The sequence below is a fragment of the Zonotrichia albicollis genome, unplaced genomic scaffold (assembly GCF_047830755.1).
Source record: "Zonotrichia albicollis isolate bZonAlb1 unplaced genomic scaffold, bZonAlb1.hap1 Scaffold_257, whole genome shotgun sequence".
In the NCBI taxonomy this organism is placed as follows: domain Eukaryota; kingdom Metazoa; phylum Chordata; class Aves; order Passeriformes; family Passerellidae; genus Zonotrichia; species Zonotrichia albicollis.
The window spans coordinates 3,849,945-3,872,768 of record NW_027428429.1 but is presented as its reverse complement, the minus strand read 5'-3'; the positions used below and the strand labels follow the sequence as shown (position 1 = coordinate 3,872,768).

At 52.0% G+C, this 22,824-nt stretch overlaps 1 protein-coding gene across 1 annotated transcript; it reads right to left on the bottom strand.

Moving 5' to 3' along the window:
• Positions 1-14,881: 14,881 nt before the first annotated feature.
• Positions 14,882-15,814, bottom strand: LOC141727888 (olfactory receptor 14A16-like). The gene has a single exon (XM_074534175.1). It carries the CDS (start codon positions 15,812-15,814, stop codon positions 14,882-14,884), a length of 933 nt encoding a protein of 310 aa, XP_074390276.1.
• Positions 15,815-22,824: the final 7,010 nt, after the last annotated feature.

Here is a 22,824-nt window from a genome sequence, read left to right as displayed (position 1 = left end):
AGAGCCGGCGTCTGAATGTGATAGCAGCCGCCCAGGAGGAGAAAGGGGAGGGAAGAGTGCAGCCTGGCCGGTGGAGCAGCAGCACCTGTGGGAGTACCAGCATTCTACCAGCATTCTGAGATAGACAGAGACTGAAAACTTTTAACCCTTTCTTTCATGATTGGGGCCTTGCAAAAATGCTAATCCTCCTCGAAGCTGAATAAGAAGGGAGATAAGAGATGAGATGAGACAAGGACCTTGCCCGAAGAACGTGGAGATGATTGGATGGGGAGAGATGATTTGGAGTGGCCTTTTGGCTGGACTTTTCTTGTGGCCATGGACTCAGTTGTTCCTGTGACACAGACTGCATTTAGGGGGAGGCAGTGCCTCAAAACCAGGAGGGTTCATTCGTGAGGACCCCCCGGCCCCAGGGGGTTGGAAAAATATGGGGGGGACAGATGTCCCAAAGCAGAGACTGTGCCTTTTTGGAGTGAGACAAGGCATCCTTGAAAGACAACCCTAAAAGCAGCTCTGGTCCATGCCGTCAGTGGTGAGAGCACTGGGCATGGAAGGAAGATGTCACAAGCGGCAAAAGGACTTTTTCCGGGCGGTGCCGAAGTGACAAGGAAGCACACGAGGTTTCAGTGTGTTTCCAGGAGAAGCCTATGGAACAAGAAGGACTCCTTTCCTCTTCATGAACTGCAGTTTGAGTATACTAAAGTGTGGGGCCAAGGCTGGGCAGTTGATTTGGGAGAATGTATCGGATTGGGAAAGTCAGGGAGTGGGGAGGAGGAAAGTTTTTTTGTAAGGTTTTCAATTTCATTTTTTTCTTTTCCTTATAGTCTTTCCCTATTTTCCTGTAGTTTAAGTAATAAAGTGTTCTTTATGTTTAAGTTAGAGCCTGTTTTGCTTATTCCTGGTCACATCTCACAGCAGACACCAGGGTGAGGCATTTTCATGGGGGGGCACTGGCTCTGTGCCAGGCTCAAACCATGACAGCCTCCTCCAGGATAAACAACCCCAGCTCCCTCAGCTGCTCCTCAAAGCTTTTGTGCTCCTTCCCCAGCCTTGTTGCCCTTCTCTGGACTCGCTCCAGCCCCTCCATGTCCTTCCTAAATTGGGACCCAGAACTGCAAACAGCACTCGAGGTGTGGCCTCACCAGTGCTGAGTGCAGGGGAGGAATCCCTGCTCTGCTCCTGCTGGCCACACCATTCCTGATCCAGGCCAGGAGCCATTGGCCTTCTTGCCCACCTGGGCACACTGCTGGCTCATGTCCAGCCTGCTGTCCATCAGTCCCTGCAGGTCCCTTTCTGCCTGGCTGCTTTCCAGGGACTCCGTCCCCAGCCTGTAGCACTGCAGGGGTTGTTGTGGCCAAAGTGCAGGACCTGGCACCTGGACATGTTAAACCTCACCTTGTTGGATTTGGGCCCTGGATCCATCCTGTCCAGGGCCCTGTTCAGAGCCCTCCTACCCTCGAGCAGATCCACAATCCCAGACAACTTGGTATCATCACGGTTCCATGAGGCCCCTGACTGTCTCAATGGTCTCCATGATTCCATGAGGCCTCCCAGTGTCACAATGTCCCTTTGGTTCCATGGAACTCCTTGGTGTCACAAAGTCCCTTGGATCCTTGGGCCCTGCAGTGTCACAGGGGCGCCGTGGTCCCCCGAGGCCCTGCAGTGTCGCAATGGATCCTTGGTTCCATGAGGTCTAGCAGTGCAGCAATGCTCTCCTTGGTTCCACCATGTCACAAGGGCCTCTTGGTCCCAAGGGCCACCATGGTGTCAAACATGTTTCCTTCATTCCATGAGTCCCTGAGGAGCAGCACTGGCCCCATGGTTCCATGGGGCCCTGTAGTGTCACAATGGCCCCATCATGACACCAGGTCCTGCTCTGTCACAATGCTCTGCATGGTCCCACAAGGCCCTGCAGGGTCACAGTGGCCTCTTGGTTCCATGAGGCCTCAGAGTGCCACAATGAATTCCTTGGTACTGCAGTGTCACAATGGAGCCCTGGTGACAAAAGATCCTGCTGTGTCACCAGGGGCCCTTGGTTCCTCGGGGCACAACAGTGTCACAATTGTTCCCTCAGTTCCCAGAGTCCTTGCAATGGAGCAATGGCCCCTTGATTCCATTGTCTCCTGGATCTCACAACTGCTCCATGGCTGGTTCCAGAGAATTGCAGAATGAGCAAGGTTGGGCATTGAATTCCAGCACACACCTCAGCTCTCTGATGATCCCGGCATCATGCTGGGCCCTGTTTCAGACTGGAGCAGAGCAGATGTTGATGGGACAGGAGCCCTGCGGGGCTGTCAGGGACCTGCAGCTTGCAAGGTGCTCTGCTCTCCCTCAGGTGCTCTTGGAAAGATCCAATCCCAGCTGGGCACCTCAGGGCACAAGTGGCACTGCCTGTTCATGGGCACACAGCTGATGTCTGCCTGGATAGGGGCACAGGTTTTATTACCTCTTAGTTTCATAATATACAAGCAAATCTTTATTATCTGGGTCATTTGAGTACTTTTAAGAAATGGCAACATTTTCCCACAATGAACAGGATTTACCTGGAGTTGTACTGAAGGCAGGAAGAAAAATACTGATCTTGCCTTCTACTTGTGTCACCAATATTCTTTTTATTATTTCCTCTCCCTCCTCCTTCAAGTGTTTGCAGCTCTCTTGTTTAAATAGCCATGTCGAAGGACATCTCTTCATTTAGAGGAACTGGATCCATGTTGTTCCTACTGCTCTCAAATTTCCTCCTCCAGGTGCTCTCTGGTCATTCAAGTGCCTCTCAACTAACTGGTTTCATCCTTTCAGCTGCAGGAAGTTGCCCAATCTTTCTGAAGTTAAAATTAATATATAATTAATCAATATTTTAATTGTGTTTATATCACAGAATTACCTTTTCTTATGTTCTTGTCCAAAACTGTTCCTGTCTGGAAATTCTTGGCGACGGGGGACATGTTAGATGGCACTGGGAAATCTCAGAGAGCTGAGGGAAGAGCTGTGATGGTTATTAAACTGTTCAAATGTTCAACTTGTGTTTGTTGGCAAGAAACCTTTCTGTGCCTCTGAGTGTCACCAGGCCCTGACCCCAAAGGACCAAACCTGCTGAGTTGTGGTTCCCACTTCAGGAGCTGCACTTGGACCTTGGCTCTGCACAGGAGAGCTCTTCATCCCCTTTCTCTCTTTTCCTTTCTCTGGGCTCCTGACTTGGAGGGATCTCCTGACTTCAGTGTGTGACTCGTGTGTGCAAAGAGCAATTCTGGGCAGAATTGGGGCAGGGAGGGTTTGGGGGAACCTTGGGATCTGTGCTGGAAACAGAAGATGTTTTCCATTGCTCTGAGACTGTTGGCTCTGGAAAGTGGATTGAATATCCAGCAAAGGAATGGCTTTTGCATTTGATAGAGTTGTGCCTTCCCTTGGCTTTGTTGGCTGACAAGAAATGAACATCCCTCTGTGTCTTGGGCAGCTCCTTCTCCAAGGAAAGCAGGTGGGAGTTGGAGCCAAGGAGCTACAAGCTGCAGGTGCAGCCTGGGATGGAGGGAGCTCAGATTTGCACAAGGCTGCTCTGAGTGCCAGGGCTTGGATGGGGGAATGGTGGGGTGGGGGTAGGGACAGGGTCTGATTGATTGTCAGCCATTAAGGGTCTTGATTTTCATATCCATTCATACTGCATGAGGAGGTACTTGGATTCAGTGTCAATTGGAGATTGCACATATCAAAAAATTAACAGGAAAACAAAGTAAACAGTAAAATCTCTTCTCACTGTCTTTTTAAATATAATGTATTCTCTTTGAATACATTACTGACATCTACTAAACCACAAAGGATTTGAAAATTAAAATAAAATTATCCCCTGAGGCTTGGCTTGTTCAGTTGTTCTGAATGTTAATGAGCCCTGGGACACTGAATTCCTGCACTGAAGAGCTGAAGGCTGAACAAGCCTCTGCAGCAGGAAAATTCAGCAGCAGCCTCCAAGGTGCTGAGGATGTCAGCAGCCCCCACTGAGGCCATCCCTGCCCAGAGACCGTGGGGGAATGGGCAGACAAGGAGAGCGTCCCTGGGGCTGGGGCAGCACAACTCAGAGGCACCAGTGGCTCCAGCTGGGAAATGGAGTGTGGAATGTGGCTGGGAAAGCCCTGCCCGGGCTGTGCCAAGCAGGACACACAAGCCCTGACCCCCATCCCCCAGATGACTCTCTCAAGGAGACATTTAAAAGAAATTACAATTGTTTGTGTACTCTGAGTTGGATGTACTGGAGAAATACTGACAAGAGATCTTCAAGAGGTTAAACAACCAAACAGCCTTTACTGGCATCTTTAGAAAAAAAGAGAAACTTGGCAAAATGTTTAATACAACATTCAATCAATCAAAAACACTTCTCAAAGCATTACCTTGGTCCACTCAACTTCACAACTCTAAACTTGTTCATTTTTAAGTTAATCAAAATTTGCAAGAGGAGGGAATTAGAAGAAGACACAGAAAGGGAGAAAGAAGAAAAAGATTTTGAGAGGCACACACACAGCTACCAACTTCTGGATTCCACCTGTGTTCAGATGGAAATTCCAAGAGTAGGTAGGGTCAAGATATGTGCTTGCCTTGTGGTCAGCCTTCAATACCCCTTGGTCTCCCAGGGACTTTCCCCCAGGTGGGCCTTGGGCTCATTTGGTCCCTCAGGAGCTGGGCTGGGGCTGCAGAGGTGGCTGTGGAGCATTGCCTGTGCTGTGCCAGGGACTGGCAGACACTGCTGGGCTGGGATAGAGGCTCTGGGGGGATTGGGGTTCCAGGGCAGGGCAAGGCTGGACCTGTCCCTTCCTCCCCCCCACACAAAATGTTTTGAGCCAACAATCTCCCCCAGTCTGTCACGGTAAGGAAATGTTAGAGATGAAATCCCAATTCTGGCTATGGGCATCTGGCCGAGAAGGACAGTTCTTTTCCATAGGAAGGAAAGCACAGAGCTCCAGTGTTTGAAGAGCCTCACTAGGCTTAGTCCAGCCAGACTTGTCAGGAATGGGAGATTTTTTTCTCGGAGCAGTCTTTGGACATAAGTAATTTTGGAGGTGTGAGCCCAGTCTTGGCCATGAGTGCCTGGAGAAGCAGGACAGTTCTTTCCCATAGGAAGGAAAGCACACAGCCTTCCCCAATGTTTTGGGGACAGATGAGAGGTGCCCCTTTTGAAACCATTGCCAGCCAGACTTGTTCCGGCAATATTCCTATGGGAACAATCCCTGATATAAGGAAATTTGAAGGTGGAATCCCAATGCTGGCCATGGCTACCTGGAAGACAAGGACAGTACTTTTCCCTAGGAAGGAAAGCACAGAGCCCCAGTGTTTCAGCAGCAGTTGGGAAGAGACCCTCAACATGCCAAGGTCAGCTGGACCAGTCAGGCAGTCCATGGGAGGCCAAACTAACCAGACCTCTTCTGTGTCCCTTTGGTTTTTTGGGGCCCACAGTGTCACAATGGCCCCTTGATTACAAGAAGATCTGCAGTGTCAAAATGGACCCTTGGTTCAATGGGATCCCAGACTTTCACAATGGTCCCTAGGTTCCATGAGGCCTTGCAGTGTTACAGTGGTCTCTGTGGTTCCCCAGGCCCCACAATCTCATGTGACCTCTGTTCCATGAGCCCTGCAATGTTGAAATGGACCTTTGCACCTTGAGGGTTCGCGGTGTCACAATGGTCTCCTTTGGCTCCACAGTGTCACAATGGATGACTGAGGCCCCCTCTGTGTCACCCTGGACCTTTGGCTCCATGCAGCCCTGCAGTGTCACAAAGGCCTCTTGGTTTCACGAGGCCCCACAGTATCATAATGGTCCTCTTGGTTCTGTGGGGACCCCCAGGGTCACAATGGTCTCACAGGCTCCATGAAGCCTCACAGTGTCACAATGCTTTGCTTATTCCATGAGGCCTCATAGTTTCACTATGTCCATGATTCCACGAGTCATGAGTCTCCTCAGTGTCACAAGGGCCTCTTGGTTCCATGAGGCTGTAAAGTGTCCTAATAATCTCTCCACAGTTCCATGAGGAGAGATGTTCCCAATGTCACAAGGGAACTTTGGCTCCATTGAGTCGCACAATCTAACAATGGCCCCATGGTTCCATGACATCTCAAAACATCATAATGGTCTCCAGAGTTCCAGAAGGCCCCACAGTGTCACAATGGTGCCTTGATGTCACAGGGCCCCACAGTGTCACAATGGTCCCTTGGTTCCATGGCCCTGTGCTGCTGCATTCCCCCCTCTCCTCCTCAGGCCACCCTGCCAGCTGAGAAATGCTCCTTGGGGCTCAGCCTTGGCCAACAGCCCCTGGGCTCAGCTCCTCTGCAGCTCATCACAAACACTGTCTGCTCCAGGCACTGCTGCTGCCCAGCCAGTTCCTGGTTCCTTTAGCAGCATCCCTGGGAACTGTTTCTGTTCCCTCAGCGGCACAACATCCCTGTTCTCACCCTGCCAAAGAAAGCTGTTGGTGCCAAGTGTGGCCAGGATGAGCCATTGCTGTGACTGAAGCCCCTCTCTTGGGGCCCTGCAAACAGCGCTCCAAAAGGAGCCCTTGGAGCTCTCCTGGGCCAGCGACTCCCTCTGAGTGGGGCCTCTCCCAGCCGGGAACTCTCCTGTTTGCTGCACTCGGGGATCCCGAACAACGACGGAGCCTGGGCTGATCCCCCCACTCCTCCAGGCTCAACCCTTCACCCGCTGGGGAGATGCCAAAGGATCCACAGGGAGCATTGCCTGCCATCAGGGGAATTGCTCACAGGTGGCTTGCACTGACTCTGTGTCTGTGTGCACACAGGAGTGCCTGTGCTGGGGAAATGTGGCAGAAATGCTGTTCTCTGAGGGGCTTGAGTGCCTTGGACAGCTAAGCAAGTCACACCTGTAAGTGAAGTTATGTCCTGAGAAATATCCTAAGTTTAATGCCTTTAAGAGTTGTTCTTTTGCTAAGTTGTTATGTTTAACATAAGTTATAAGCAGAGTTAGATACTGTTAAATGTTATGCCTCTGTTCAATTGCAAAGTCATGGGCTATAAGTTAGGTTAAATACTGTTAAGTGCTGTTCTTCCACTAAATTGTGAAATTAAAGGTATCAGTTAAGGTTAAGGTGTAAGTTCAGTCCTGTTAAGTTCGAGCTCTCTTAAGCTTTTAGGCCATATTCCTTTTATCCTTGTCCTCACTGGGCTTTTGTCACACACACACACACACAGGGACAGTTCTCAGTTCATTTCTGGTTTGATTGCCTGGATTTTTTTTTTTTTTTTGTTTTGTTGTTGCTTTGTTTCCTTGGTGTGCCTGAAGTGTCCAGTCAGGAGCAAAGTGACTCTTGCCAAGGAACTTTGTGCTGCTGTCCCATAATATTAAATCTGGTTTTTGCTGATCCCTTGCTGGGGATTTTTTCAGCGCTCTCAAGCCCTCGTTGGTAGCAGGGTGAAGGAGCCCTGGCCCAGGCTCTGGCCCTGGGGGACACGGGGACGCTGCCGGGGGGTCCCTGTCCCCCTGTGCCACCCCCAGGGCCCCGGCCCCCGTCCCCGTGTCAGGCTCTGGGGTCGATCTCATGGAACATCCTCTGGGGGAGGCTGTGGGGCCAGGGGCAGGGGGACCCGGGGGGACAGGGGACCCTGCTGTGCACGAGCAGGGTTGGACTGCTCTGGGGGGATCTGTGAGGGGGGCTGGGGCAGAGTGACCTCCCCAGTGACCTCACACAGCCCTGTGATGTCACACAGTCATCTGTGATGTCACACAGTTCATGTGATGTCACACTGCCACCTGTGATGTCACACAGCTCCTGTGATGCCACAGAGTCCCCAGTGGTGCCACACAGCTTTTTTGCAATGTCACAAAGCCACCTGTGATGTCACAGTCCACTTTGGTGTGTCACACAGCACCCTTGTGATGTCACTGAGCCACCTCTGGGATGTCAGCCTGGAATGTCAGGCAGTTGCACTGTGATGTCACAAAAGACTCTGTGATGTCAGAAAGCCACAATGCGATGTCAGAATCTGTTCTGTGATGTCACAACATGCTCTATGATGTTACACAGCCACCCCGTCATGTCACAACTCATTCTCTCATGTCACCGAGCCACCCTCTATTATGGCAGGATCTCCTCTATGGCCACACACCCTACTCTATGATGTCACAGAAGCTGTGTGATAGCACAACTCCCTCAGTTATGTCACAAAACCCTCTCTGTGATGCCACACTGTTATGAGTAGAAAAGTTGCCCATTTTATTAAAACGTTGCAGAATTCCCAGTTTGGGCCAGCTGCTGCCAGGGTGGAGTTCTAACTGTCTGTTGTTGTAATCACCTGTTGTTAATAGTTTTTCATTAACTACCTGTTGTTGATGGTTGGGAATTCCCCTTTTTGTCGAGTGGCTCCCTGCTGCTTCCTGGAGGATGGCACCTGGGACAGTGAAGAGGACGGGACAACCAAGTTGGCATTCAAATGACATCGGGGTTGGCATGCAAATGAGGAAGCCTCGCACCAAACCTAGCTAAAAACCCCTAAAAACAATGAACCAACATGGAATTGAGGGATCAAAGTGATATCTAGACATGAAGACCAGAATCCAGCGTCCGCTAAGACCCCATTTACCCCTCACCCTAACCTAAAAACACGCTGTTCTCTTTAGAACAGAAGTGATTGCAGCATTCTGTGATTGATATTGACCCAGGGTCTCTCCTCAGCAGCTCTGGCCTGCTCACAGAAGGTGTGCCTGGAGCTCTGACCCAGTGTGGACAACCTTGCTCCACATTGCCCAGCCCCATCCTGTCTGTCCTCACTGCCCTGGGCCCTGCTGTGCTTGCAGAGCTGGCTGCACTCAGCCTAAGAGGGGTTTTCCCTTTTTGTACTTTTTGCAGCCATCTCAAACTCCTGAGTTTCCCTACTGCAAACAGACATACTGCTCAAGTGTGTGCCAGCCCCAGGTGCCACCAAAGGCACTGCAGAGCTGCCCTGGGCCAGCTGTGAGGGTGGATCATCAGCCCAAGCTGCACTGGGCCCTGCAAGGGGCTGTGGCCATGGGCACTGCACTGACCCCACTGCTGGGTTTGGCTGCCACGGCCACCGTGAGAAATGAAACTGTCCTTGGAAACACTGGGGAGCACTGGTAATGCTGTGGGAGACACTGGGACACACTAGGAGTGATCCTGGTGGATACGGGTGCAAACTGGGGACACTGGGGCCATTGCAGAGAAGACTGGGGCCACTGGCGCATCCTGTGGATGACACTGGGATGAACTGGGAGGGACTGGGAATAAACTCAGGTGTATTGGGAGGGACTGGGCTGTACCGGGGTTGTACTGGTCTGTACTGGGGATGAACTGGGCTGTACTGGGAGGGACTGGAGAGGTTGAATGGGCTGTTCCCGCCTCCACCGCATCCCATTTGCCAAGACTCCCGCCCATCACCGCCCAAATCCAATCAGAGCCAGAGATCGGAGACTCGGGGACGCTGCCTACGGTAGCCACAACTGTCGTCATGCCCCGCAGCCCGATTCAGCCCCATTGGAGCCAGGACTACAACGCCCGTCATGCCCTGTGCTCCCCAGAAGCCCAGGATCCGCCAACTGTTTGTCCCTTAAGTGTCTCTCAGACCCTCCAGGATCCCTCAGTGCCCCCTCAGCGCCCATACGGGACCCCCAAAAGCGTCCCCAGACCCCCTGAGTGCTCCCAACCCCACAGATGCCCTGTACAGCCACTTCTGGGAATTCATCTCCACTCATCCCCCGCAGCCCCAGAGCTCCTCAGAACACAGTCCCGCGCCTAAAACTCCTGCCGTGCCCCTCGCCCTAAAAAGCCCGGTTGGAGCTCCCAGACCTCCTCCCAAGGGCTCCCAAACCGTTTACGTTCCCCCCCAAGGGCCTCAAGTGACGGCTCAGACTCAGAAGTGTCCCCCAAGTACCTTCCCGGACCTCTAAAATCTTGTTCGAACCACTTCTGGGACTACGGCTCCCATCATGCTCCGCGGCGCATGTCCCGCGTTTTTCCAGCCGGGACTTCATCTCCCGCCATGTCCCGCGCCCCGCCGAGAGCCATTGCAGCTGCGCCCAGAACTCCCATGATGCTCCACGGCCCCGTTAAACCATATGATACCCACGCCTACAATTCCCATCACCCCCCATGGCCCACAGAGCCCCATTCGAGCCCGCCAAGGGCCCGCCCGGACCCAGAAGTGCCCCAAATTCCCCTCCCTGACCTCCAAGGGCCCCCCTGGACCCCCAAGTGCTGCCCCGGACCCTGAACTGTCCCTCAGAATCCCTGAGTGCCCCTCCAAGTGCCCACCCGGCTCCCCCAGGTGCCCTCCAGACCCTCAAGTTCTCTCTGAATTCCCTCCCCAGACCCAGAACTGCCCCAAATGTGCCCCAGAAAGGTCTCTAGGGACCCCTAAGTGGCCCCTTTTACCCTGTCTGTGAAAATGACAAAAATGATTACAAAAGGATTTAAAATGTGACTACTTAGCATAAAGAAGGAGAAATCAATAGCGAACACCGGTCTATGAAATAGTGACAGGAATTGTGTTACTTAGAACCAATGACCAATAAATTTTTTGCTTGCTAAAAATGCATAGATTTTGAAATATAAATAATGAAATTTGGTCACACAGATATAGAATAACACCATTATAAATAAATTGGAACAAATAATTATCATTTATTAATTCATTGCTTTTCAACAGGAAAATTCATAAATTTTTTATGCTTTGGGATGGCATTCTGTAAGAGACAGTCCATAGATCCCTCATCAGCCTCACAACTGCCGTCAAGGATGGAGATTGAAGCGCTCCCCAAGGACTGAGACTGAGACCCTTCAAATTCTAACCCGGGGTACTGGCCTGACTGGAGCGGGATGTCTGCCATGGGAAGCGGGATGTTTCCCATAGGAACCAGTCCTGAAACAACGGGCCCCGCTCACTGCTGGCACTGGTTTGTGCTGTTCAGAACTGGACTGTCTGTACCTGTTCCCAATGGATTTATTCTTCACTGTTCCCTCCATGTGCCGTCCTGCTCCCTCCCGGTGGTAGATTATAAAAGAGCCCTGAGTTAACCAAAGACTTTGAAATTCTCCCCGACGTGACCAGAGGGATCTCTTGGCCAGGCCACAAGGATTTCATCTCTCTGTTGGTAGCTATTCCCTGCCTCCTTTCTCTCTTTCTCTGTCCTTTATATTCTTTCTAATCCTTCTGTTACATCTGCTGTGGGCACTCAATCAAAGGTGCATTTGTTTTGATTGAAAGTCCCTTGCCGTGTGTCTTTAGGTGCTGGAAAATAATGATAAATAAAGTACACATAGTTCATAGTATAAAACGTAGACACCAGCCCCGGGATGGGGAGTGTGCCTCTGTCTGACCTCTGGCAGGCCAGAGAAAAAAATGTTATAGATAAGAAACAATAAACAACCTTGGAAACCAGAGACGAAGAATTCAGACTCCTTCTTCAAAACACCAGGCTGGGAAAAAAGGATTCTTGGGGTCATCCCTGACTGCAGGGAACCCGAGATTGGCCTTCTGGACTACTTGGGTCAACATTAGAGTAAATCTGGAAGTTTTGCTTTAGCCTGTTAAGCCACGTTGCTGGAGTCTCGTCTTTTTCCTGGGTGCTGTCAAACGCTGACCTGGTATTACTCCCTCTAGGCACTGATTCTTTTATCCCTCTGGTCATCAGGGACCTGTGATCTCTCATATTCCTTCTCCCTTCTTCTTGATTAAGGTCCCAGACAGGCTCCACTAAAGGCATTTTTCGGTCACCTGGGCGCCCAGATTGGCTTTCTTACTCCCAAATTTTCATTCCTGCAGTTCTTATTAATCGAGTCTCTTCTGGGGAAAATAGGATGTTAAAGATGGAGCTCAGTTCTCCCCATGTATAAATATTAGGGCTAAAAATGGATCAATTTGATTTGCTATACCTACTGTGTCTTCCACTAAATTTCACAATTCTTTCTTAAAGTTTCTAACTTGGGACACAGTCAAGGGAGCGTTTACAAATCCAATCTCACTGGCCACCCTGCCCATGGGAACTACTCTGAGGGGGACAATTTTTCCACTTTAGCCACTTTGGTCCGGGTGTTACAACATCAGCTGTGGAGGCTGACTGGGTAACTTCACTCTTGGGCATGAGATTCTGAGATGTTGTTTGGCTTCTCATTTGTGCTGGGGAGGCAGAGCGGGAACTTGCTAGTGAATAAGGGGTGAATGAGATGGTAGAGGTAACGGGATGGTAGTGAAGGGTAAAGAGAGTAAGGAGAGGGTTGAGGGGAAGGTGGCAGAGGTATAACTGGGTTAGGAGGTGGTAAAGGAATGACAGCTGGGAGAGGAGGAGGAATTGGGTCCACAGACAGAGGAATTGGAGGAAGGATTTGAGGTACTGCAAGGGTAGGAGGAAGGAAGTGGTCAAGGGGGTCCCAGTTTTTGTCAGCCTTCCCAGCCTCTTCTTCTTCTTTTACTTTCCTAGCTTGCTTTCTTTCTTTTAATTTATAGACTCTTGTATTTTCCTCCTCTGAGGTGTACTTTAGCCAGCAGGTGACGTTCTATATGTGATGGGCCTTTTGCAGGAACTTGAGGCAAAACAGAAGTTGCATCACCTTTGGACAGAGAGGCAGGCAACTCAGGAAATGTTTAAGGATGTTGTCAGGTCATGCAGAAAGAAAATTAGAGAGGTGAAAGCTAAAGGCTTAACCAGGCCACTTCTGTGAAGGATAATAAAAATGTTTCTATAAATAGATTAATGGCAAAAGGAGGTACAAGGACAATCTCCATTCATTATTAGGGGAGATATGGTTACCAAATATGAGGGAAAGGCTGAGGTACTTAACCCCTTCTTTGCCTCAGTTTTCAAGAAAAAGACAGGTTGCACTTAAGAGAAGTGTTCTCCTGAGCTGGTGGATGGGCACAGGGAGCAGAACAGCCCCCTGTAAATGAGGAGGGAGTAGCTGGGGACCTGCTGAGCCACTCAGATGCTCACAGGTGTCTCTGGGAGCAGATGGGATCCATTCCAGGGGGATGAGGGAGTTGTGGATGAGCTCCCCAAGCTGCTCTCCATCATTTACCATCAGTCCTGGCTCAGCAGGGAGGTCCCAGAGCACTGGAGGTGCCAATGTGAGCCCATCCCCAAGAAGGGCTGGAAGGAGGAGCTGGGGAACTCCAGGCCTGTCAGCCTGACCTGGGTGCCCAGCAAGGTTATGGAACAGATCACCTTGAGTGCCATCACAGGGCACCCACAGGATGGCCGAGGGATCAGAGCCAGCCAGCGTGGATTTCAATATCTGCACTGATGATCTGCATGAGGGGACTGAGTCCAGCATTGCCAAAATTGCAGATGACACCAAGCTGGGTGTGAGTGTTGATCTGCTGGAGGGTAAGAGGGCTCTGCAGAGGGACCTGGACAGGCTGGATCCAGGGCTCAAATCCAACAAGGTGAGGCTGAACAACACCAAGTTCTGGGTCCTGTACTTTGGCCACAACAACGCCTGCAGCACTACAGGCTGGGGCCAGAGTGGCTGGACAGCAGCCAGGCAGAAAGGGACCTGGGGGCACTGATGGACAGCAGGCTGGACATGAGCCAGCAGTGTGCCCAGGTGGCCAAGCAGGCCAGTGGCTCCTGGCCTGGATCAGGAATGGTGGAATGGTGTGGCCAGCAGGAGCAGGGCAGGGATTCTTCCCCTGTGCTCAGCACTGTTTGGGCAGCACCTTGAGTGCTATGTTCAGTTCTGGGCCCCCAATTTAGGAATGACATGGAGGGGCTGGAGCGTGTCCAGAGAAGGGCAGCAAGGCTGGGGAGGGGTCTGGAGCAGTCTGGTTGAAAGAACAAGAGGGAGCTGCGATTGTATAATCTGGAGGCTCAGGGCAGACAATGTGGCATTAGGTTGCAGTTTAGAATTGGTGAACTCAGAATTTTGTCCCAATAAACCTGAGTGGTTTGCCTGCCATCCCCCAGCCCTTGCTGGCCCCAGGGGCTGATGGCATTTGTGCTCCCTCAGGTTCATGTCCCCACAGCAACAGCATGGGGGTGCTCCCCCTACTCTGTGCAATGCAAACAGGGGCTGCTGAGCCAGTGCTGCCGTGTCTGTGCCTGCAAGGATGGAGCACCTGTGTGAGCTGGGGGAGAGGCCAGGGCTGCAGAGGGGGGATGTTGTTGGCAGCCCCATGAGGACGCTCTGGGATGCTGCCCTGGGCTGTCCAGCACACTGGGGATGGATCAGCCCCTGCTCTGCTGCTCCTTCCCATCTCCCCCAGGGCCCTTGCAGAGCCCCAGCCATGCTGTTTGCCCCCAGCCTGCCCACAGCCAGCCTGGGGCTGCTCATGGGGATTTTCTGTGCTGAGCATTGGTCTGGGTGTGTTCTTGAGAGAGCCTGGGCAAGGAGCCTGGAGCCCCCAGGGCCTGGCCTGAGGCGTCAGCGCTGCCCCAGCAGTGCCCATGGCCTGTCCCTGCTGCAGCCCCGGCACTGCCACCCCCAGGGCTGTGCCCGGCCCCGAGAGAACTCAGGCCCTGCAGCAACACCAGGGCCACCAGGGCAGCGGGGCAGGGCCACGGCAGCAGCACTGGCAACACCAAGTGCTGCTGCTGCTGCTGGGCACAGCTGCTGGCCAGCACTGATCTGACCCCAGCTGTGCACACAGAAATTGCTGCTGCAGCTCCTGAGAAGGCACACAAGGAGGATCTCTGGTGAAAACTTTGCTGGGAGATGCTTTAGTTCATTTACAGTCACTGAGAGCACAGCTCCTCATAGAAACAGGCTGTGGGTCACAGTAAAGGAGAAGGGAAACAAAATGAGAAACGGCAAAAACAATGACATCACTTTGTAGACAATATTTTAAAATTAAAACAAAGATAAAAGAAGCTCTAAAGTGGAACTAAAAGGAAGTATTGAAGATTACTTTTATTACAAGTGATTGGCAGAAACGGGCCAGTAGTTTAATGTTTCTGAAACCATCCAGTCATCAGTGCCCACATGGAAGCCTTGAGCTCCTGGTTCCTCAGGCTGTACATGAGGGGGTTCAGGGCTGGAGTCACCACTGAGTACAGAACTGACAGGGCCAGATCCAGGGATGGGGAAGACATGGAGGAGGGCTTCAGGTAGGCAAACATTGCAGTGCTGATGAACAGGGAGACCACAGCCAGGTGAGGGAGGCAGGTGGAAAAGGCTTTGTGCCGTCCCTGCTCAGAGGGGATCCTCAGCACAACCCTGAAGATCTGCACATAGGAGAAAACAATGAACACAAAGCAGCTTGAGGCTACACAGAAACTTACAGCAAGAAGCCTAAGCTCCCTGAGGTAGGACTTGGAGCAGGAAAGCTTGAGGATCTGTGGGATTTCACAGAAGAATTGGCCCAGGACATTGCCATGGCACAGGGGCAGAGAAAATGTATTGGCCGTGTGCAACAGTGAATAGAGAAAGGCACAGGCCCAGGCCGCTGCTGCCATGTGGGCACAAGCTCTGCTGCCAAGGAGGGTCCCGTAGTGCAGGGGTTTGCAGATGGACACGTAGCGGTCGTAGCACATGATGGTCAGGAGGGAAAGCTCTAATGACATGAAAAACACACAAAAAAAGAGCTGTGCAGCACATCCAGTGTAGGAGATGTTCCTGGTGTCCCAGAGGGAATTGTGCATGGCTTTGGGGACAGTGGTGCAGATGGAGCCCAGGTCGCTGAGGGCCAGGTTGAGCAGGAAGAAGAACATGGGCGTGTGCAGGTGGTGGCCGCAGGCTATGGCACTGATGATGAGGCCGTTGCCCAGGAGGGCAGCCAGGGAGATGCCCAGCAAGAGGCAGAAGTGCAGGAGCTGCAGCTGCCGCGTGTCTGCCAATGCCAGCAGGAGGAAGTGCCTGATGGAGCTGCTGTTGGACATTTGATTTCTCTGGCCATTGGGAGCTGTTCATGGAGAAAAGTCAGTGACCGGTTGGGAGAAACTGCCTTGCTGTGCAGACATAGGAGGGGCACAGGGACCTGTCCTCATGTTCCTCTTTGAGTCTCTGCTAACACAGAAGGCCCTGTCAGCATCTGCCCTCCCACTGCCAGAGAACAGGAACGGTAATGTCTCTTTAAATGTACTAGTGTTATTCACAGCTTTTCTTCATCTCCCCTGCTGATTATTTTTGGATGTCAGAAACTCTCGGCATTTCTGCTGCCCTCAGGGAGAACAGTGAGTTCTCTGAGGAAAGGTGGTGAGTGGAGAGGGAGGGAAGGAGGTCTGTCACCCTATCCTGTTCCAGGATTCTCTAGGCTTTCATCTTTCCCAGACAGAGGATGATCACCCTCCCATGTTTCCTTTAAAAACCATCCTGTCATTGCTGAGAGCAGATGGATCCCCACAGTCCACGAAATGTCCATCCCCTTCTCAAGGTCTCAGCCCCACATTTGTACCCAGGACAGGGCTCATGTCACCAATGCAACAGCATTTTCTCATCATAGACCTTCTGTGTCTCACCATGGGACTTTTAGATAACACAGAGATGCTACAGGACAGGAATGTATCCTGGAGGGAAGCTCAAAGTTTGGACTGAAATCTCAGGGATATTCGAGGTGTCCTTATGATGGCATGGGATGAAGGGAGATGCAGCTCCTTCCCTGGCTGCCCTGACAGCATTGCCCAAAGCCGGGCACTGGGGACAGCATCACCCTGAGCCAGCTGTGCCCCCTGCCAGAGCCCCCAGGGCCAGGCAGCTGCTCCCAGCCCTGTGCTCTGCAGAGGGAACTGGGCCCGGGGCTGCAGAGCTGCCCCACGGCTCTGCTGCAGCTCTGCCTGCACAGGAGGGGCTGCACGCCTTGGAGCCCCAGCCCTGAGGGCAGAGGCTGGGGGCACAGGAGGGAGGGGGCTTGTTCAGAGGGAGGGGCTGCACTGGAGGGGATCCTGTGGGCATCTCTAAACTCTCCCTGCCACAGCATTGCTGGGGTTTGTTTTCTCTCATTGCCTGATCTTCTCTCTGCTTCCTGGAGATTTTCCTCCTGCAGGTGTTTCCCTGTGCCTGATCTCTCTGTGACAGCACTCACAGAGCCCAAATCTCTGGGCACTCTCCTTGGCCTGACAGAACCCTGCCTGCTTTCAGGGCACTGCCTGGGAGCAGGTTCTGTTTGCAGGTGGGAGAAAGGACAGCTCAGACTGAGCCTGATGGCTCCAGCAAAGGGGATGCTGGTGTTGTCCACAGGCAGAGTGGCTAAAAGTACATTAGGGATCTCCTGTGAATCTACAGAACACAAAAATAACAGTTCCAATGTCTCAGGAACTTTTAACATTTCATAATTAATAATTCATAATCAATCTTTAATATTAATCCCCCCACTCCCTGCCATTCTCCAATATTAGGAAACTGAATACAAAGTCTTTGGAAATGTCCTAATTTTTAATGAAATCCTTGTATTGGAAATATTTTATGACTGACCAGCGTTCCTCAGCATGTCAAAGCTTCATGAGCATTTCACCTCTCCTGCACCAGAAATATTCGGAGTTTTACTCACAGAGTCTGTAGGCATTGGGATGTTCCAGCTTTAGGAGATCACTGCAGGAGCTGCAGCTGCATTTTCCTGCAGCTAGAGGTTCCTGTGCCAAGGGCTGGCAGTGATTCTGCCCCAGGCACTTCTCAGCACCTTCCCAGCCCTGACTGATTGAAGCTCTCTGTGCCTCTGTGCTGTGCCCAGGGTGGCTGCAGGTAGTCCCCAGTCTTGCTGGGCTGGCAGAAGAGCTGCTCATCAAGAGAAATGTCTTTTTGAAGGTCTTCTTGGTTTGCCAGGAGCTGCTTCTGTGCCAGGAGCCCAGCCCAACTCAGCAGCACAGACACAGCACAAGGACTTTAATGAGCCTCTAGGGCTTTGATGTTGTTTACATCAAGCTCAGTCCCTGAGAAAGTGTTCAAAAAACTTCTCAAGAACTCAAACTTAAATTGAAAGTCTGAAGTTTCTTGAAGTTGTTATGGGTCCCACTGAGGAACATAACTCAAAAAGTGTCCCCAGTTCCAGTTAGAGCAGAACACTGGAGGCAATGATGGCAGCTGGAGACAAAGAAGGCAAAGGTGTCTCTGGTGCTGAGCAAAGCTGGATGTGTTTGAGGAATGCAAAGGGCCAAGGCCTGAGCCCCAGCCCCTGGCCAGGCAGATCCTGTCCCTCCCTCCTTGCTCAGGGCTCTTCCTGGGATGGGCACTGGCATGTGGGGATGTGCAATGCCAAGGGCAGGGGCATGGGGCGGCCCCTGCCAGGCTGCTGAGCAGGGACAAGGAGGCAATGAGGCCCCAGGCCTGCAAGGGTCACTTGTCCCCTCGTGGCCTCAGGCCCAGGCCCAGCAGCCATGGCCAAAGTGCTGCCCAGGTTGGCTCTGGCAGGGCTGTCTTGCAGCTGCTGCCCATCCCTGTGCCCTGTGCAGCCCAGGCTGTCCCACGGTGTCCCTGCCCTGCGCCTCTGTCCCTGCAGGCTGTCGGCATCCCCCGGCTGCCCCACCTGGCGGGGCCCTTCCTTTGCTGACAGCTCTGCCTCCTGCCTGCCCCTGCCTGCCCACACAAAGCCTAGGGATGACCCAGACTTATTCTGGGGGCCATGTTGCACCACAGCCCTGCTCTGAGAGGGAAATTCCTTTCTCTTTGGGTCCTGTCTGGCCCTCCCTATCTGTCCTTTGCATTAATTCTTTCTTTCTCTGTCTGTTCTCTACTATGTCAAAAGGATCCACCATCTCTGAAACCACCGTTCAGTCCCTTCCAGGGCTCCCCTCTGCTGTCCTCAGTCCCCACTCAACTGAGCACAGAGCTCCTCTGTCCCTGTACAGTGCTCATGTGCTTGAGGCCTCCAAACCCCACCTTGGAAGACATCTGGCCCCTCTCCAAGGTATTGGCAAATGAAAACATTCTGCTCATAGTCTAAGAAAATCACCTCAGGACAACACCAGTCAGACCTGTGTGTCCTGGCTACTTTTGCCTTGGAGCAATCCTTGGATAGATGGAATTTTTTAGGCCGAATTTCAGTTTTGCCCATGGGCACTTTGATGTGAACAACGATTCTCTTCCATTGGAAGGAAAGCTGAGGCCCAGTGTTTCAGGGGCAGATGAGCAGCAGCCACCAAGGGCCAAAGTGAGCCAGACCTTTCTGGAATTGCAGCTTGTGCCTGAGAGAAATCCTTGGATACAAATAATTTGGGAGGTAGAATACAAGTTTTGGCCACTGGTCCCTTGATGAAAAGGCATTTCTTTTCCATATGAAGGAAAGCAGAGAGCCCCAGGGTTTGATGGTAGATGAGAAGCAGCCCCTGGGAGGCCAAGTCAGCCAAACTTGTCTCTCCTGGCAGCTTTTGCTTGGGAGCTATCCTTGGATATATGAAATTTATATTTATATTTATATGGGGCCAAATCTCAATTTGGCCATGGCCCCTGGATGAGGAGACTGTTCTATTTCCATCACAAGGAAGGCAGAGAGCCCCAGTGTTTCAGGGGTAGATGACAGGTGGCCATCAGACCCCACAATGCCAGCAAGAGCTGGCAGGTTTTGTCTGGGAGAAACCCTTCATGTAGTTAATATTTTAGGAGTAGCAATTTTGGCCGTGGAGGAATAAGAAGATTCTTTTCCATAGGAAGGAAAGCACAGAACCCCAGTGCTTCAGGGGCTGATGAACTGCAGGCACCAGAGACCAAGGCCAGCCAGACCTTTCTGTAATGGCAGCTTTTGTGTAGGAGCAATCATTGGATATAGGACTTTTGAAGGTGGAATCCCAATTTCGACCATGGGCACCCGGACAAGAAGGATGGTTCTTCTCCCTTAGGATGGAAAGGGCAGAGCCCCAGTGTTTCAGGGCAGAATTCAGGCAACCACCAGAAGCCAAGGCCAGCACAACCTGTCTGTACTGGGAGATCTTGTCCGGGAGAAAAAACCCTTGAATGTAGGAATTTTGGAGGACAAGTACCAGTTTTGGCCATGGGTGCCTGCACAGGAGGGCCAGTTCTTTTCCATAGGAAGGAAAGCACAGAGCCTCACTGTTTGAAGGCAGGTGAGAGCCAGCCCTCAGGAAGACAAGGTCAGCCAGACGTGTTGGTAATGGCAGCTTTTATGTGGGAGAAATCCCTGGATATTGGGAATTTTGGAGGGGGAATCCCATTTTGGCCATGGATGCTTGAATGAGAAGGGCAGCTCTTTTCCAATTGAAGGAAAGCCCAGACCCCAGGGTTTCAGGGGTACATGAGAAGAGACACTTGACATGCCAAGGGCAGTTGGAGCAGTCAGGCCAAGCCAAGCAGGCCTGTTCCCTTGTTTCCATGGGGCCCTGCAGTGTCACAGTGGTGGTGTCATATTGGATCCTTGGTTCCATCAGGCCCAGACATCTCACACTGGCCTCTTGTTTCCACAGGGCTCCAGAGTGTCACAATGGTCCCTGGCTTCCATGAGGCCTTGCAGTGTCACAGGGGTCTCCTTGGTGTCGCAGTGTCACAATGGACCCTTGGTTCCATGGGGACTCGCAATGTCAGAAGGGTCTCCTTGATTCCCTGAGGCCCTGCAGAGCCCCTTGATTCAAAGAGGCCTCCAAGTGTCACAATGGCCTCCAGGATTCCATGAGGCCCCGCAATGTCACAATGGACCTTTGGTTCCATGTGGTCCTACACTGATCCATGGATCCTTAGTTCTATGGGGCCCTGCAGTGTCACAATGGACTCCTTGGTTCCATGGTGCCCCACAGTGTGACAACTGCCCCTTGGCCTGTCAAGACTCCAGTGTGTCACAATGGTTCCTTGTTTCCATGAGGCCTTGCAGTGTCACAATGGTCTCCATGATCCCATAAAGACTTTCAGTGTCACAACAGACCAACGGTTTCATGCAGCCCTACAGAGTCACTATGGTCCCCTTGGCTCCACAAGGCTCTGAAGTGCCAAAATGGCCCTTTGGTTCCATGATGCCCCAGAGTGTCACAATGGAATCCTTGGTTCCACGGTGTCAGAATGGACCCTTCGTCCCGTGGACACCCACAGTGTTCACTGCAGTCCCCTTGATTCCACCAGGCCCTGCCATGTTCTAATGGCCCCTTGGTTTCAGTGGGTCCCAAAGTGTCAGAACAGTCTCCATTGTTCCCTGAGGCCCCACAATGTCACTGTGCTCCCCTTGGCTCCACAGGGCCCCACAGTGGAACAATGGACTCTTGGTTCCATGAGGTTCCTCAGTCACAATGGTCTCCTTGGATCTGCAGTGTCACAGTGGCCCTTTGGCTCCATGTGGCCACGCTGTGTCACAATGGCTCATGGTTCCATGAGGCCATGCAGCTTAACAAGGGATCCTTGGTTCCATCAGGCCTTGCTGTGTCACAAGGGACTTCTGGTCCCATGAGCTCTCACACTGCCAGCAGGAGTCTCCTTGGTTCTGAAGTGTCACCATGGACCCTTCGTTCCATGAGGTTCCGCAGTAGAACACGGTCACCTTGGTTCTGTGAGGTTCTGCAGTGTCACAATGCATGGTTCCACCAGGCCTTGCTGTGTCACAATGGCCCCCTGGTTCCAAGAGGTTTCTCAGGGTCACAATGGTCTCCTTGGATCCGCAGTATCACAATGGACCATTGGTTCAATGTGGCCCCAGTGTGCCCAAATGGATTTTGGTTCCATGGGGTTCTGCTGTGTCACAATGAACCCTTTGTTCCATGACTTTGCACAGTGTCACAGCTGACTCCTTGGTTCTGTGAGGTCCCACTGTCACCAGATCTCTGAAATATCAGAATAAGGCTCCGTAACACTAATTTGCTATTTCAGAGGGAATAATTTATTCAGGCCTGAGGTCCAACATGGGATAATTCCTAACCTTATATGGACATGGGATTCAACCAGTGTGTTGCTTTTATACAGTCACTGAATGTGAATTACAATTTACCCATTTCCATAAAATCCACCCCAAGTTCCCAGATTCACTCCTTGTTTTCTCCATTCCTGCACCCTTGAGCCAGATGTCTTCTTCTTCTCTTCTACCCATCCTTGCTGGGAAAGCAGCCCGTGCATGCCTTGTTCTTGTGCTGAAAGTTCACAGGCAGGGTAAAAATGGAATGAACCCTTTTGGTATCAGCCCCAGGGTAGGCAGAGGCAGGCAGGAGGCAGAGCTGTCAGCAAAGGAAGGGCCCCGCCAGGTGGGGCAGCCGGGGGATGCCGACAGCCTGCAGGGACAGAGGCGCAGGGCAGGGACACCGTGGGACAGCCTGGGCTGCACAGGGCACAGGGATGGGCAGCAGCTGCAAGACAGCCCTGCCAGAGCCAACTTGGGCAGCACTGTGGCCATGGCTGCTGGGCCTGGGCCTGAGGCCACGAGGGGACAAGTGACCCTTGCAGGCCTGGGGCCTCATTGCCTCCTTGTCCCTGCTCAGCAGCCTGGCAGGGGCCGCCCCATGCCCCTGTCCTTGGCATTGCACATCCCCACATGCCAGTGCCCATCCCAGGAAGAGCCCTGAGCAAGGAGGGAGGGACAGGATCTGCCTGGCCAGGGGCTGGGGCTCAGGCCTTGGCCCTTTGCATTCCTCAAACACATCCAGCTTTGCTCAGCACCAGAGACACCTTTGCCTTGTTTGTCCCCAGCTGTCATCACTGCCTGCAGTGTTCTGCTCTAACTGGAACCTGGGGACACTTTCCCAGTCATATCCCTCAGTGGAACACATTAAAACTTCAAAAAACTTCAGAGTTTCAATTTAATTTTGAGTTCTTGAAAAGTTTCTTGAAGACACTCTCAGGGACTGAGCTTGATGTAAACAACACCAAAGCCCTGTGAGGATCATTAAAGTTTTCCTAGTCAAGTGATGGAAAAAGATTTCAAAGAACTTGTAAGAAATACACATTCTTATTTTAAATGAAGTATTTTATATTATCTCCCTTTAGACCAGAGATGATTTCAGCAGTCTGTGATTGATATTGACCCAGGGTCTCT